Genomic DNA, 14,617 nt, shown 5'->3' with positions numbered 1-14,617 from the left:
CGACATATTTCCAACACTCAGCCTCACACAGGCTCCTCCTCACATCACAAGTCTGAACTAATAAATGTCCTTTTAATCCAGACTCAAACCGATTGTCCGTAAAAAGAAAATGATCTCAGTGTTGCGCACCGCTGCGGGTGTAAACAAACGCACGTGAGTGACGCAACTCTGTGGTGTGTTCAGGGACAGTACGGACACACACACAGACAAATGACTCCGTAGATAAATACTGATGCGGAGCCACATATTAGGACATTTATCTGTCTGTAAATTGGATTAAATGAACAGAATGTAGAGAGTCTAAGATTTTTAACGATGTATCACATGCCCACGTGAAATATCGGTCCCTATCAGCAAGCATATCGGCCGATAGCCGATATGCCTCCAGGTGCCCATATCAGCCGATAATATCGGCCAACCGATACATCGGTCGGGCTCTAATGTGTACTATGTTTTTCTCTTTCCATGTGTGTGACTGTTTCTCTTGGCTCCACTATGACACAAGTTTTCTGTCTCCTCTGCTTGGGTTTTATTAGTCAACTTGCGCTTGACTCTGAGCTGTCTGCATGTCTGGTGTGTACTGCGCAAATATCTTCCTGGAAAGAAGTAGTCAAAGCATTTGATCCAATGTGTGATACAGATGCACAAAGATGGTTTCATTAGTCTATTATCTGTTTACTCAAGACACGCAAGACATTTCACTGGGGCAGACTGACAGAGACGTGGCTTTGTTTCTGCAGCAACCGCTTATTTCACCACCAAAAATCAACCTTTTATGAAACTTATTTATTCAAATTTCAATGCTACACACAAAAATTTGAGTTCCTTTATTCCCATTTAAACACAGTCATCTTACAACAAAATTGATCCAGTTGTGTTATTTATCCTGCAAGTAACTGTTGAATATTTTGATACATTATGATATGTATCGGCTGAACCAATATCATAGAACCAATACCTGATTCAGTCAATTTTTCAGTATTGATGCTACTATTCAATACCCTTATGGTATCGGTGCATCCCTGCTTTTCCATGTAATGAGATGTGTCCTTAGCATTTGACCTCTCCTTCAGTGCTGCTGGGACAACCTGTCAGGAGCAGAGGGTGACAGAGCAGGCTCCAGAGACCCATCCCCAGATCTTTGGCAGGGCTTGGTCCAGACTACATTAGCTAGAGGATTTTGTTTATTTGGCATGTTTCCAAGTGAATGCAAGACAACTAACCTGGACTGTGCAGACTATAATTCTAATTGCTGCTAGCTTACTCAAGCATGCTGTTAGCTTACCAAGTATTTTCCTGGACTGCTTCAGCTTGAATAGGCTTGAATAGGCTCAAAAGTGCACTCTCATATCTAACATGCAAAGAGATGTCCCAGGACAGCTGCACTAAAACACACAGCGCCATTATCCTGTCCTAATTACACCAGCTCTGAGTCAACCTCTCTCCTCCTCTGGGGTGCTCTCCTGTGCGCTCCCGCTTTCAGTTCTACAGCATATTTCTCACAAGTGCTTCCTTCTTGTCACGGTTGTCGTCCTTATTTGGGTGCAGGAAACTCCCTCTGGGCTTGTTAGATGCTTAACTAGTTCAGACATGTGGAGCTGATCTGTGTTACATGGATGTTAACTGGTAAAGACAAGGCAAATGCACCTGTGTCACACTCAGGGGGCAGCCACTGAGTTCAAGGAGCAGTTTCTTGGATTACTATTTGTATTTGGGTTACTGTAAATTTAAATTACTTTTCAAACTGTATAATTATATACATTTTCGATTTGATGTAAAGGGCATGACCTTTTGTAATTGTTGTGTTTATCCACAGGTATCTTGATCTGTTTCCTTATTACCTACATTTAATTAACATGTATTTTTTTATTATTCTTTCAAAGCTCTGTTCATTTGCTGAATTGTTCCCCTGGGGTCTGTTAAGTCTTGCGTTTTGATGGGTCCCAAATGGCTTTCTTGGAAAAGTAGTGAAATTTTTTCTTTTTTTTTCTTTAGCTACTTAAATGATTGTTCGTCTTTTAGTTTGTGAGAAGATGAATAGCTGCCCACAGCATGTTGTCTTTATCAGATGATGAAGTTACTTGATGTTGAACTACCGTACAGGTCAATTCACATTTTTGCCAACCAAATTGTGTCCCATGGGAGTCCATTCTCCTCCACAGCTGACTGGGCTTATTTGCATACTTCCCTAAACTCCTCAAATACCTTCACAGTCAAGTAGAATTTGCAGTACCTCTCAGTGAATAGGTTGTGGGCTGAATCCTTGAGCTGCTAATGACAATCTGAGTGAAGTCCCCAAGAGAATAATTTGGTGATTTGATCTAGCAAACAAAATGTGAGTTTGAATGGTTGTCCATGAAGCTGTATCTCTCTATCCTCCCAAACTGAAAAAAATGCAAACTTTATTTTTTGTTTTTCTTCATCATTTTATATTGTCTTCTTGGCTTCTGTAGCAGCCATGTTATGTGTGCATGTGTCTTCTCTCTAGTCTGTAGCCCATCTGATGCTTGTAGTTGCTAGTTAGACCCCACGCACATCCTGAATAAGAAAACATCTTTCTATCTGTTTCTCTCAATATCTTTACCACTACTTTAGCTTTTTTAAGTGAAAATAATAATAATAAATGTTACTGTTAATAGCAGTTGTGTTATGTGTGTGTCCTCTTTTATTTTGTGGCCCAGGTGGAATCGCGGGACACGTTGAACAGCATTGCACTCAAGTTTGACACCACGCCCAACGAGCTGGTTCAGCTCAACAAGCTTTTCTCAAGAGCAGTGGTGCCTGGCCAGGTGTGCACAACCGTCCTACCAACAATACATAAACACACAATCAAGAAACAGCCTGTGTTCACATACTCCACACTTACTAAACATTCATCAATCAACAATCATACTTCTAAATAAGTGCTCATATACTGCATTTGTGTCAGCAAAACTTTAACTTTGTTTCATCTGTTATTCAAATACCATGTAAATAATATTATAACATATGCATACAGGTCAACAGGCAAACAGGTCGCACAGAGAGGACTTTAGGACTTTTGAGTAGTAATTATTCATTTGAATATATGATATGAAATTCTTACTAAATTGCCTTCTTGAGTGTTCTCTATGGGACTGTGATATGTTAAAGAAAATCCAACATTATTTGTCTATTTTCTGGCATTCGTGAATTACTTTTGGAGATGAGCCACATTTGCCAGTTCTATTGGCAGTCTCTCTCTCTGTGCAAACAATTCTTAAAATCCAGTTCAGAAGCTACAGCTACACCCTTTATTGTTGTATCTAGTATTAAACCAGGTCAAGTCTGTATAAGATTATTAATGGTACAAAATCATCAGTTTCCATCTTAACCACATTAGTGGTTTTAAAGTAGTTGACCTGTATTTCTCGTCCATGCTGTAGATATTGTGCAGGTCTAATTAAGGCTATTATTAATGTCCCTATAGATTGTACAGGCCCTTAGTATTGCCTTATATCAGCATGGCACAGCAGCACTGTACTTCATTTTTCATTCAGGTCTAACATGCAGAGGTAAATTGCCTGGAAATTAATACGAGAAGAAGCCATTGTCAGTATCCCCATTGAATTACATTGTGAGATGCATAACATGCTTTAAGGTGTGCATATAATTAATGCAACACTTGGGCTAGTTCAGACCTCTGCCAAGACCCAATGCCGTCTGTGCCTTCTATGCCCAGTGATAAAAACGAAATATATATATTGTGACTACACAATGACTCAAAGTATGCGAAGAGGGCTTAGAAATATGACAAAAATCAAACTTTTTTTTTCTTAAGAATCAATCCTGATTGACTGATCTTGATTCAATGTTATTTTGTCTTATTATACAAAGTTGCTGCCGATATACATTTCCTGAATGTAAACAATATATACTTTTAAATAGACATTTAAAACAAAAAATCATAAAAAAATAATAAACTCTGCTGTACACAACATGCTTTTACATGCTTGTTTACTTGTTGTTGTTATCTAAGTTAAATAAAACTACATTTCACACCATTATCATCACTCTCCCTCTCTGTTTACCCTGTGCATGTTATGATTGTGCCAAAGTACTTTTATATTATTTACCTTGAACAAACCAGGTGAGCATGTGTGTGAGTCAGAGATAGTCCTTTATCTCTATATGTCTCTATGTGCGTATGTGTGTTTGTGTATGTGTGTGTGTATGTGTGTGTGTTTGCCCGTTGGCCTGTGTAAATACATGGTTCCTTGTGTTTGCAGGTCCTGTACGTTCCTGATCCCGAGTACGTCTCCAGTGTTGGAAGCTCCCCTTCCCTCAGCCCTATCAGCCCTTTGTCCCCCACCTCCTCTGAAGCTGATTTAGACAAAGTGACGGTATGTGGACCACACAAATGATAGCACACACTAGCATAACGCTCCTTGCAGCAGCAAGGTAAAAAGTAAATCTCTGAATCCTCTAACAGAAGTTAAAGAAGCTCTATGTAACTTTTCTGGTTGGAAGCTGCCACTGCTTGCATCCATGGAAATGTTATTGATTAACCTGAAATGTTCCACAGTATGACTCTGAATGTTTCTGTCTTGCGTGCATTCAATTACAGGTGTTTTTATTGCTCAAGAAATACCTTGAAACATTCATGCTTTCTGTAAGTGGAGCCACGTCTCCACAGATCTGGCTTGTAAATTTGCCAGGTGGTGTCATATCTATTTATGTCTATGAAGATGTACAAGGTCAATGCCATATTGCGGAACATTCCAGGCATCTCCTTGGAGACAAGCAGGTGGCAGATACTCCACTAGAACTGTTACATAGTTCACCTTCATGTAAATATAATGTCAGTTTAGGCATGACATTATGAACATGTTTAACATGTTTGGTGCTGTAAGATAATGTCAGAGGCTCTCCATAGAGCTGACCATTAACCTTTATCCATTGTGATTACCAAGTGTATTTCCATACTGTGGAATAATCAAGGCAAAACAGTAATATCTCCATGGACACAAGCATGTGACGGACGCTCCACCAGAAAAGTTAGACCGCTTACCTTTAAGCAGTTTTAATTAATTAATAAATTGTATTCTTTTCAGTTATATTAACACATTTATATTGAGGCCTCTTGTGATAAGTTTTCCAGTTTACTTGACAATCCTTTTCTGTGTATTTTTTTTCTTTAAACCCACTGTAGCACTTCCTCACCAAGCAGCAGCAGTCATGTAATTTCAGCCATCTCCCTTAAGCTACAGCGTCTGCAGCAGCATCAGAATGAGCCAATCATTAAGAGCCACCCAAAGCGGCCTGTTCCCCCTTAAGAAATATCACTGTTTGCTGCTCTCCATGGCAACTGACTTTTTTTTTTTTTGCACCACTTTGTAAGAAAATGGCTTCTGCTGTCTTTCATCGTCATCACTGTCACTTCAGTTCCCACATCCTCCCACCACAGCACTGCAAAGCTTCGCACTCTCCTTCACTAATTTCTCCCTAGAAATAACAGCATTTTTATTATTGCTTATCTATTTGGGTCACGCCTTTGAGAGAAATAAGAAGGGGAGCATATTCAGCGGGGTTGGGGGAAAATGGGTTGAGACTGCCATGGAAATTAAGCCTTTAAAAGTGATGCTGGGTCTGATATTTAAAGCGACTAATGAACAAGAGCCGGCTCCCAGACAGGCAGCCAGGCAGCAATTATTATGTGCAGAAGAGGAAGTGTGCTTGGAGGACAAGAGAGCATTACCTCACCACAGTGTCAGTGTTGTGTGTTTGTGGAGGTGATGTATGTCTGTGTGTCTTATTATCTTATTCCTTTTAGCGCATGATATTTTTTCAACTTGACCACTAACCACCAGGTGCTATTTGAATTTTGAAACAGCAGTGAGAACTTAAATAACTTCTGTTTTGTTTAGGGAAGCCCTGGCATCTTTAATTACAAGTATAATTGGCTTCTGGCTATGCCCATCACAACAAGGGTCCAAATGAGAATCCGTGGGAGGTTGGTAAAAGCAATGTAGGCAAGAAATGAGTTGACAAAATAGCAAGAGGAAATACATTTATTTTTATCTACAGTAGATGATTCCAAAGCCAACTGAAATTTGTTCAGATATACTCAATTGTAGTGACCATCCCCTACTAGACAACTAGGCCTGTCACGGTAATTAGTACAGTACCAGTATATCGACTTATCATTTATCGTTCAATTTATGAAAGCTGAAACAATATGTTTTCAGAGTAAATATTATCACATTTTCTTTTTCTTCACTCTTGGAACATTTTTGGTTAGTTTTTGACTTTTTGATAAAATTTAAGCCATAAAAGGTTGAATGAATAACTTCTATGACTATTACAGATGCAATTTGAGTACTAAAGTATTTCCTTCTGCTATTTATTTATTGCAGCTCATGATTTGTTTTATAATATGGTTCATTTAGAATACTTTTTGTGGTTAAAATCTGCTCTTGGGTTATCGTATCAGTGACATAAATTAGTTTCAATATTATCATTTATCATCTATATTTTCTTCAGCAATCTAGCATACTTGAAAATTTGTTATTGTGACAGGCCTACATCCAGCATGAAATACTGTGTGAACTAGTATATCTAAATAGTGAATGAAGACGAGAGTCAGCCCATACTTGTCGGGAAAGACTCCAGCTGTGCAAATTTATTTAGCATTTCATTTTATTGGAGATACTTTACACAACCTTCATAATTTATAACAACATTTAGAAGACTTGAGTGAATGAAATGTAGATGTTTGTTGCACACAGATCACAGAGCCAGAGGAGTCAGTGCTCTTTACTCTGGGTCTGCCTGCTGGCCCTGCTGGTGTTGGCAGCACTAAGTAACACATCTTGCAGGCATGGATCACTCTCCGGCTGTCTGGGTGGTGTGTGTGTATTTGCGTGTGTCTAGATGTGTGTGTGGGTGTGTGTATGTATGTGTGTGTGCGTGTGTGTGTGTGTCTATATCTGTGTCCATCTTGCAAGCATGGATCACTCTCTGGCTGTCTGGGTTGTGTGTGTGTCTATGTGTGTAGGCATGGCCAGCAGGCGGACTTCCAGGCTGTAGTCTTTGGATTTCTTGGCAGTCTCAAGCTCTTGGTCATCTGTACCGGAAGTTGTGTCCTCTTTGTCCTGTCCAGACTCCTGACTCTTAAAGCAGCTCACATCATGTCCACATCACCTCCATCAACTCCACACTATTGGCATCTCGCCGGCCACCCACCCACTCTGCCCGCTTCCTTCCTTCCTCTCCTCCACTGGGTCACAGTCTAAAATTAGCCCTCTAGGATGTAGTTTAGCAGGTCTGATAGAACCCAATATTAAACTGTTAGCATACAGACTATATTCTAGCATGCGTGAAACACAATTCATTTAAAAATATTTCAAATTCTTAGTCTAAGTTTAATTTCAGATTGTATTATATAGTAACATGGATCTAAAGACATCTTACCACATATTAGCAGTCTAGTAATTACAAGATGTTTTATATTTTGCAACAAGATCTGGGGTTCAATTCCAAAATCATGTTTATTGATTCTATGTGAAGCTTCTTTGTGTCTGGGCACACAAAGAACCTTGTACCCTGAAATATATTTTTGTGCATTTCTTTTTTACTCTTTGACTGAATAAAAAATAGAATTTGGTGAGAAATGACGTAGAGACAGATGGCAGACATGAAAATTGTCTATGAGAAAGAGCACCCAGACAAAGCAGTCCTCAGAAATATCCCCTGCCCACTCAATTTTATCTGTGATTTACCCAGAATCCTTTTCACGCGGTAGTCCAAGATGACGCCATTAAACTCTTTTGTTTGTGCTCTTTAGGAGCATTATATTCCTCTCAAGTGCTGTCACATTGTTTGGGAACGGAATTTCACAACAGTACAGCGTGTACTTTACGACTTCTCACCTCGTTCATTTGATGTATCCCCCTCATTGTCTGCTCTCTCTTGCAGAACATGCCGTGCCCACAAGGTGGAGCTGTGGATTGATTTTTGATGTTCTCTATGTGTCACTGTCAAGGTCATAGCCTGTTGTGTTACCTGAAGGCCTCCTATAAAATCTTTATTACAACACACAGACATACAGTGCTAATATCACTGACAGTCACGAATAATGTAACACGTTCATTGTTGAAATGTCAGAAAGTATCTTTTCATTGCATACATTGTAGTGTGTTTTATTCATATTTATCCTCAGGCCTCAGTGAAAACTATATATTTGCCCATGCAGTTTAGATTTTCCTGTCTTGTGCTTTGAAATGTGGAGAGAGAGGGATAGGTTGGAAGCTAAAAGGATATTGATTTGTGTAGCCTAAGCTGTCATATTGCTGCCTGCCTCAGAGCCAGCCCTCCCCTGTAGTCCTCTCAGTAGATTTCTATGAGGTCCACTGGCTCCTGTTGGTGGCCACATTTTCCCTTTTCTCTCACCACAGCTTTTTCCCTCCCTGCACTCCAGTGGTTCCCAACATGTTATGCAAGTGTTAAAAGTGCACTGTGCAACTTTTCTGTTGAAGGGTCTGCCGTCTGCTTGTCTCCATGGAGATGTTATTGCTTAGCCTGGAATGTTCCATGTTATGACATTAAACATTTTCATCTAGAATTTATTCATTTATTCATTACAAGTGTTCCTATTGCCCAAAAATATATTAATTCCTTCTGTGAATAGGTGTGACTCTCCACAGATCTGAATTGTAATTTAGTGTAGTGCTCTAACCTGCTTCTCTCCCTTGTGACAGATGGCTTTAATCCAGGGGTGTCCAAACTTTTTTCATCAAGGGCCACATATGTAAACACAAATGAAGCAGAGGGCCGATTGAGGGCCATAGACTGGTACTCAATACAGTAAATAATTGAAATATGTGCATATTTAACACATTAGAAAGAATATAGACTGATGGCGCATTTTAAGATCCTTAAAATCACACACTAAGGTAGATTTTTTGAAAACTTGCAGGAAAAAGTTCATTTTTAATTCATGCAAGGTAATTTGGGCCAGTTCACCTGGAAGCCTGAGGGCCAAGAAAAAATTGTCTGAGGGCCACATTTGGCCCACGGGCCATATTTTGGACATGCCTGCTTTAATCTATACTGTGGAACATTCTATACAAAGCAATAACATTTCCATAGAGACAAGCAGGTGGCACAACCTCCACTAGAAATGTTACACACTGCATCTTTAATGATTACCCAAATAGATACTAGTGATTTTAGAGATGGATAACAACCTGTTTTAGTGCTGTTAAAGGTAAAATATGGAATTATTCTGATGGAGATATTATTGCTTTGCCTGGAATATTTCACAGTATGGCGATTAACTTTAATTTACAGATTAATAATAAAGAGTTGCTCAAACATGTGTAAATGAAACAAAACACAACTATTTATGTTTGCTGAGTAACAACATTTTAACATCGTTTAAAGCTCACAAGAATCCATTTTATGCAATACAGATACATTTTGACACATTTCTCCAGGATTTAAATTATTTTATTCCTGGATATCTATATGAGGATACTCAAAAAAAAAACAATCTGTCAATGCCAACCATGCTCCCCTACTACAAAAATTATGTTTGTTAAAAAAAAAACACATCCATGTGTCCTTGCCCTCCCTCCAGAGCCCCCCCTCCTCACCTCAAACGCCCCTCTGCTCCACCACAGCCGTTACTCTCAGTCAGAATGGCAACGCTTTCATCTCTAAATTTCTGCCTCAGCCTCCACTCTGCTGCTCATGCTCTTTTTCTCTCTTTGATGTCACACAGTAAAAAAATACTTTATTAAAAATTCCGGTCATTCCAGGATACCTTGTAAGTCAAGTTATTGCCAAACTGTTTTCTTTTTTTTTTTTTTTCAAATTGAAGGGCCCATATTACATTTTCTGATCTATGATATAATGTTGTTTCCTCATCAAAAACATTCCCAGACTGTGCTTTGTCTGATTCACACTCACAAACAAATATTTAGGCTGAGTTCTTCTCTCAGACTAAAAACATTCTGTTACACCTTGTGATGTCACGTAGTAATACAGGAAGTGCTCCACTCTGTTTTTAAAATCTATACACCTTCATTAGAATCATTTGGATAATTTCAGCCCTGGAATTGCCAATCTCTACTGAATTAAGGATAAAAAGTAGCTGGTAACATGAAAATACCACTTCATAACATCACAAGGTGGAACAGAGTGATGTCAAAAAGAATAGAGGGTTACTCAAACATGTATGAATGAAACAAAAACAATTCCATGTATGTTTTGTGGAGGTAACAACATTCTAACATGGCTAAGGGCTCACTAGAGTCAGTTTAGAATAATATAGGATCTTTAAATGGCAGATTCTATTTATCCTCCCCATTTAGTAGAGATATCAGTGCACCTCTATCGTTCTTATTGAAATTGGAGCACCACCCACTTTGATTCATGATGATGGTTGCCTGTCACGATAACAAATTTTGAACTTTCATGTATTGAATAACATAGTCGTTATCATGGTAGGCCCAATGGCTGCTTTGTAGTGCTTTTATAATGTTTGATACCCTATGAATGACAGCCCATTTCAAGAGTGTCTTTAATTAGAAGAACTGAAGAAAAGGCATTCACTTTTTCAGGCAAAAGCACAGAAACTAGGACAGCCAAAATGTAACATTGTACAAAGCCAATTCTAAAATCATGTGGACAATGTGTGAATTACATTCATTCAATGATTTGATTTAATTCATCTCTTACCAAGACACCAGTTTTTCTGTTCTAAAGGGATCATATTACACTTTCGTCTGATCTATGTTATAATGTTGTTTCCTCAACAAAAAACATATCTGTTCTTGTGTTGTGTTGTGTTTTGTTTCATTCACACATGTTTGACACATAAATCCTGCATATTAGGCTGAAATATTCTCTCGAACAGAAAACACTGTCATGTGGTACAGGAAGTGCTTCACTGTGTTTTTAAACTCCACACACCTTCAGTAGAATCATTTGGATTATTTCATCCCAGGAATCTCTACTGAACAAAGCGTAAAAGGCAGCTAAAAGTTAATTTGAAAACTACTACATGACATCACAAGGTAGAACAGAGCATTTTGAATTTGAAATGTAGACAGACTAATAATAAATGGTTTCTCAAACCTGAATGAAATAAAAGACAACTCCAGGTATGGTTTTGGATTAGGTAACAGCATTCTTACATGGCTTAAAGCTCAGAGTATTTTTTTTTCTTCATAATATAGGACCTTTAAAATACTAAACATTCACCAGAAAGTTCTGTAAGCTAATAATTACTGTCACTGAAATTAATTACTCTTATTGCACAAGTAACTTTGAAAAGCATTGCATTATTAAGAGCTATGATGTCATTCTATTAGAGTGTGACCAGGTACATGGGGAAGTCAGTGGATGCCAGTAGAATGTAATAGGAAACTCTATACAAAGATCAGATAAGGAGAGGGAAAGTTAACTCCTTATGTTGTACAATAGTGAGAGGATTTTCAAATGTGTGTTTCATAATCAGTCAAAATGAACTCTTATAGGTGCAGTGTGTAACTTGTAAGGTGATGGGTCTGCTACTTGCTTGTCTCCAAGGAGATGTTTTTCTTTTCCTGGAATGTTTGACAGTAGGGCATTAAACATATCTTCTTTGCATTTGTTTAATTACAGATGTTTTATAGCTTAAAATACCTTGTTCAGGCCATGTTCAGGCTTCTCCATAAATCTGACCATTAACTTGTCTCCATTGTGATTACCAAGTTTATTTCCATACTGTGAAATAATCAAGGCAAAACAATAATATCTGCATGGACACAAACTGATGGCAGGTCAGGTCCTGCACCAGAAAGGTTACACAGTACATCTTTAACTTTGAATGTTTACTTTTGATTACTACTTGCAGAATGTAAAAACTTTATAATGTCAATGCTCTTTGTGTTTTATGCTCCTAGCTCTTTTCTAAAAGACTGTGACACAGCGTTTTCTCATGTACACTGTGGGACGTGTGATGGCTGTCATTTTGTGACCAACACATAGCATCCCGTCTTCAGATGTGTCAGATGTAATCACAGTGAATATTCAAAGCTGTTTATTCAGCCTTTCTCTGAGGGTGGACATGTTTTGGCTCCTGAAGCTGCTCTGTGCATCCCAGGTTTGAGTGGGACAGGTGGAAGAAGGACACACATGCATGCATTAGTTATTAGTCTTTTAAATATTTTACCTGAACTGTTGAAGTTATGTATAGGCCACATTTTGAAGTACGATGTATTGTATTGTATTGAATATGTAAATATAGATGATAAAAGATAATATATATTTTCAGTCTCAGATTTTCCAATTTTAACAACAATAAAATAATACAAGATTTTGATTTGAGCTCATTCTTTGCTCTGGTTTTAGAGGCATGCTTTGGCTCTGGCAGACCGTGCGCCCCCTCACTCTCCAGGACCATCAGTGTCTAGGCTGCTGGTGCTGTGTGGGTCAGTGACTGCAGGCTGTTTGTGTGGAGCTGGAGACTGTATAAACTGTAACAGAGGCAGAAATAAATTTCTGGAATATTGCTGCATACAACTGTAAGCTTACCATGAATCTTGCAAAACACATTTATTTGTAGTCCAGAAGCTGCTTTGGACTTTCGGTGGTCAATATATTTTTTCACTATGGACAGGTTAAACAGTTTTAACTGTAACTGTAGTGGTATTGTTAGTAACTGTAAAAACTATGCTGTGATGGTGTGGAAAGCCAAAAGAGGAAATAAGTGGCTAGGTGTGGATTATTCAGCATTTGTCTTTTAGAGATAACAGATCTTGTACTTATTTTTGTCCAGAACTAGAAGCTTCTCTGATATAGGACGTGCTGATTCAGCTTCTATTTTTATATGTTTTTTACAGCTCCTCCCACACACTGCTCCCCAGTTTTGCTTTTTCCTCTCTCCAATCCCCATGTTTTACATCTTCCCCACCCTCCTGGATTCATAAATCTCTTGGTCCTATGTCTTCATGTCCCAATTTAGCCCCATTTCCTCAATTGCCCTTAAAGTGGAACGATCTAATTTTACCTTCATAAGTTCTGTAAAAAAAAATATCTTACTTACAGCTGAATATTGACTTTCTTTTTATATAGTTGTCTAGACCTTTAAGTGAACATATTATGTTGACTTTGAGTTTTCACCTACCACCTGTCTCAGCAAAACAAAAGTTGACTCTGAGTCATACATGTACAGTTAAAAAACAGTAATAACAATACAAACAAGTAAAAATATGTTATGCTCAAAGACTGTATATATAAATGGACATGGTTAACCCACCACATTCCAAATAGGAAGTGTTCATGGGGGCACTTCCGGCTCCATCGGCTCTGTTTCCAGTTGACTTTACTTTGGAAAATACTCTGTAACTTGTACACTGAGCCTCCCATCATTTAAAATGATTGTATTAACCCACTCTACATGATCCTGGGGTATTTATTTAGCTATTTTGTATGTAAATAAATTCCTAAATTCGCTCCTATAACTGCATCATGAGCTTCATTTGACTGGAGTCAAACCCTATGGGTGACGTCACGCTCTCTTAGTCCACTTTTTTATAGTCTATGATTATGCTTCAGTAACATTAACCGTCTAAGCCTTTGCCATTCGATCCTTCCTGACATGAGCCCACCCAGTGTAAATGTGTTTTTGAGTGTGAATAGTTCCCTGGTGGTAGATTGAGTGGCAATAGATGTAGTAAAGTATATTTTTTTTTATCTTTTTATGTCCCCCACCCCCTTAAATCCTCTCACCTCCTAGCCCATCATGTCTTCCATTGTCCCCACTCACCAAACACCAGCCTGTCTGATCCCTCATAATGTCTCCTGTCCCCACAGAGGCATTCAGACAGACATCACACCAGCAGACCCACCACGCCTTGTGTTTCCAGCCCAGCACACTCACCATCTGTGGCACACTGCACTGTTTCTACAGAGATGAAAAAGCAGTTACAAAATTGTCCAATGGCATACAGTGTGTGTCAACATTAAGGAAAGAGTTATTTAAAATAGCATCTAAATGTACACTGTTTTGAGTCTATTGGTAGGCCTGTCATGATGATTACTATATCGACTTATCGTTCAATATGCATTTAATTTCATTTATGTATTTATTTTGTGCAAGTAAGCAATTTACATTATTTTACAATGGAACAGAGTATTATCCATATGACATTAATACAATCAAAACAGGAATAACAACAACGAAAAATCTGCCCAAAAAAGTGCGGAAAGAAGAAAATGTATTTAATCCCACCCCTCTCGTCTAATTTAACATAATGAGCTTTCTTTTGCATTTTTCAGACATTTTACATTAAACCATATGAACTATTTACAAGTGAGGACAATGAGTAACTCTTACAGCCTAATAACATAACTATTAAATATTAAAATAATACAAAAGGATACCAACAATGGGAAGGAAATTAAGGATATCAACAATGGTAACAGACAGCAGATACAAGTAATGGTAATGGACAGCACATACCAGTAATGGTGAGGAAGCAACAAGCATAAACCAGCACTACTGAAGGCAGTATTGTTCTGATAGTTAAAACCCTCTCTCTACTGTTACTGTTACCAGACCATATTCTTATATGACTACTTGAATTTATGGATATTTTGGCATTGCTTG

General features: G+C 38.3%; 1 protein-coding gene and 1 long non-coding RNA gene across 7 annotated transcripts in view; one reads left to right on the top strand and one right to left on the bottom strand.

Annotated features, from left to right (window-relative positions):
* Positions 1–12,598, top strand: part of oxr1a (oxidation resistance 1a) — a 141,085-nt gene extending 128,487 nt beyond the window's left edge. Inside the window, exons 5-8 of one of the 6 annotated variants that reach the window (XM_055163401.1) lie at positions 2,682–2,789; positions 4,248–4,361; positions 5,886–5,971; positions 12,358–12,522. In XM_055163401.1, coding sequence (XP_055019376.1) covers positions 2,682–2,789; positions 4,248–4,361; positions 5,886–5,971; positions 12,358–12,445 — 396 coding nt within the window. In that variant the 3' untranslated portion in view covers positions 12,446–12,522. Of the gene's footprint in view, positions 1–2,681; positions 2,790–4,247; positions 4,362–5,170; positions 5,237–5,885; positions 5,972–8,717; positions 9,153–11,909; positions 11,946–12,357 lie in introns of those variants that run through there. The other 5 variants (XM_055163400.1, XM_055163402.1, XM_055163405.1 and 2 more) reach the window with 5 other exon arrangements.
* LOC129411733 (uncharacterized) lies at positions 11,476–14,577 on the bottom strand. Its single transcript, XR_008633430.1, has 3 exons — positions 14,471–14,577; positions 13,775–13,912; positions 11,476–12,482 (listed from the first exon to the last, which is right to left on the bottom strand). It is a non-coding gene; the product is annotated as an uncharacterized LOC129411733 (long non-coding RNA).
* Positions 14,578–14,617: the final 40 nt, after the last annotated feature.

This window comes from Boleophthalmus pectinirostris, unplaced genomic scaffold, assembly GCF_026225935.1.
Source record: "Boleophthalmus pectinirostris isolate CB_2022bp ecotype Guang Dong unplaced genomic scaffold, ASM2622593v1 HiC_scaffold_6, whole genome shotgun sequence".
NCBI classification, from domain to species: Eukaryota; Metazoa; Chordata; class Actinopteri; order Gobiiformes; family Gobiidae; genus Boleophthalmus; species Boleophthalmus pectinirostris.
The sequence above is the reverse complement of the archived record's forward strand: the minus strand, read 5'-3'. Positions and strand labels throughout refer to the sequence as shown.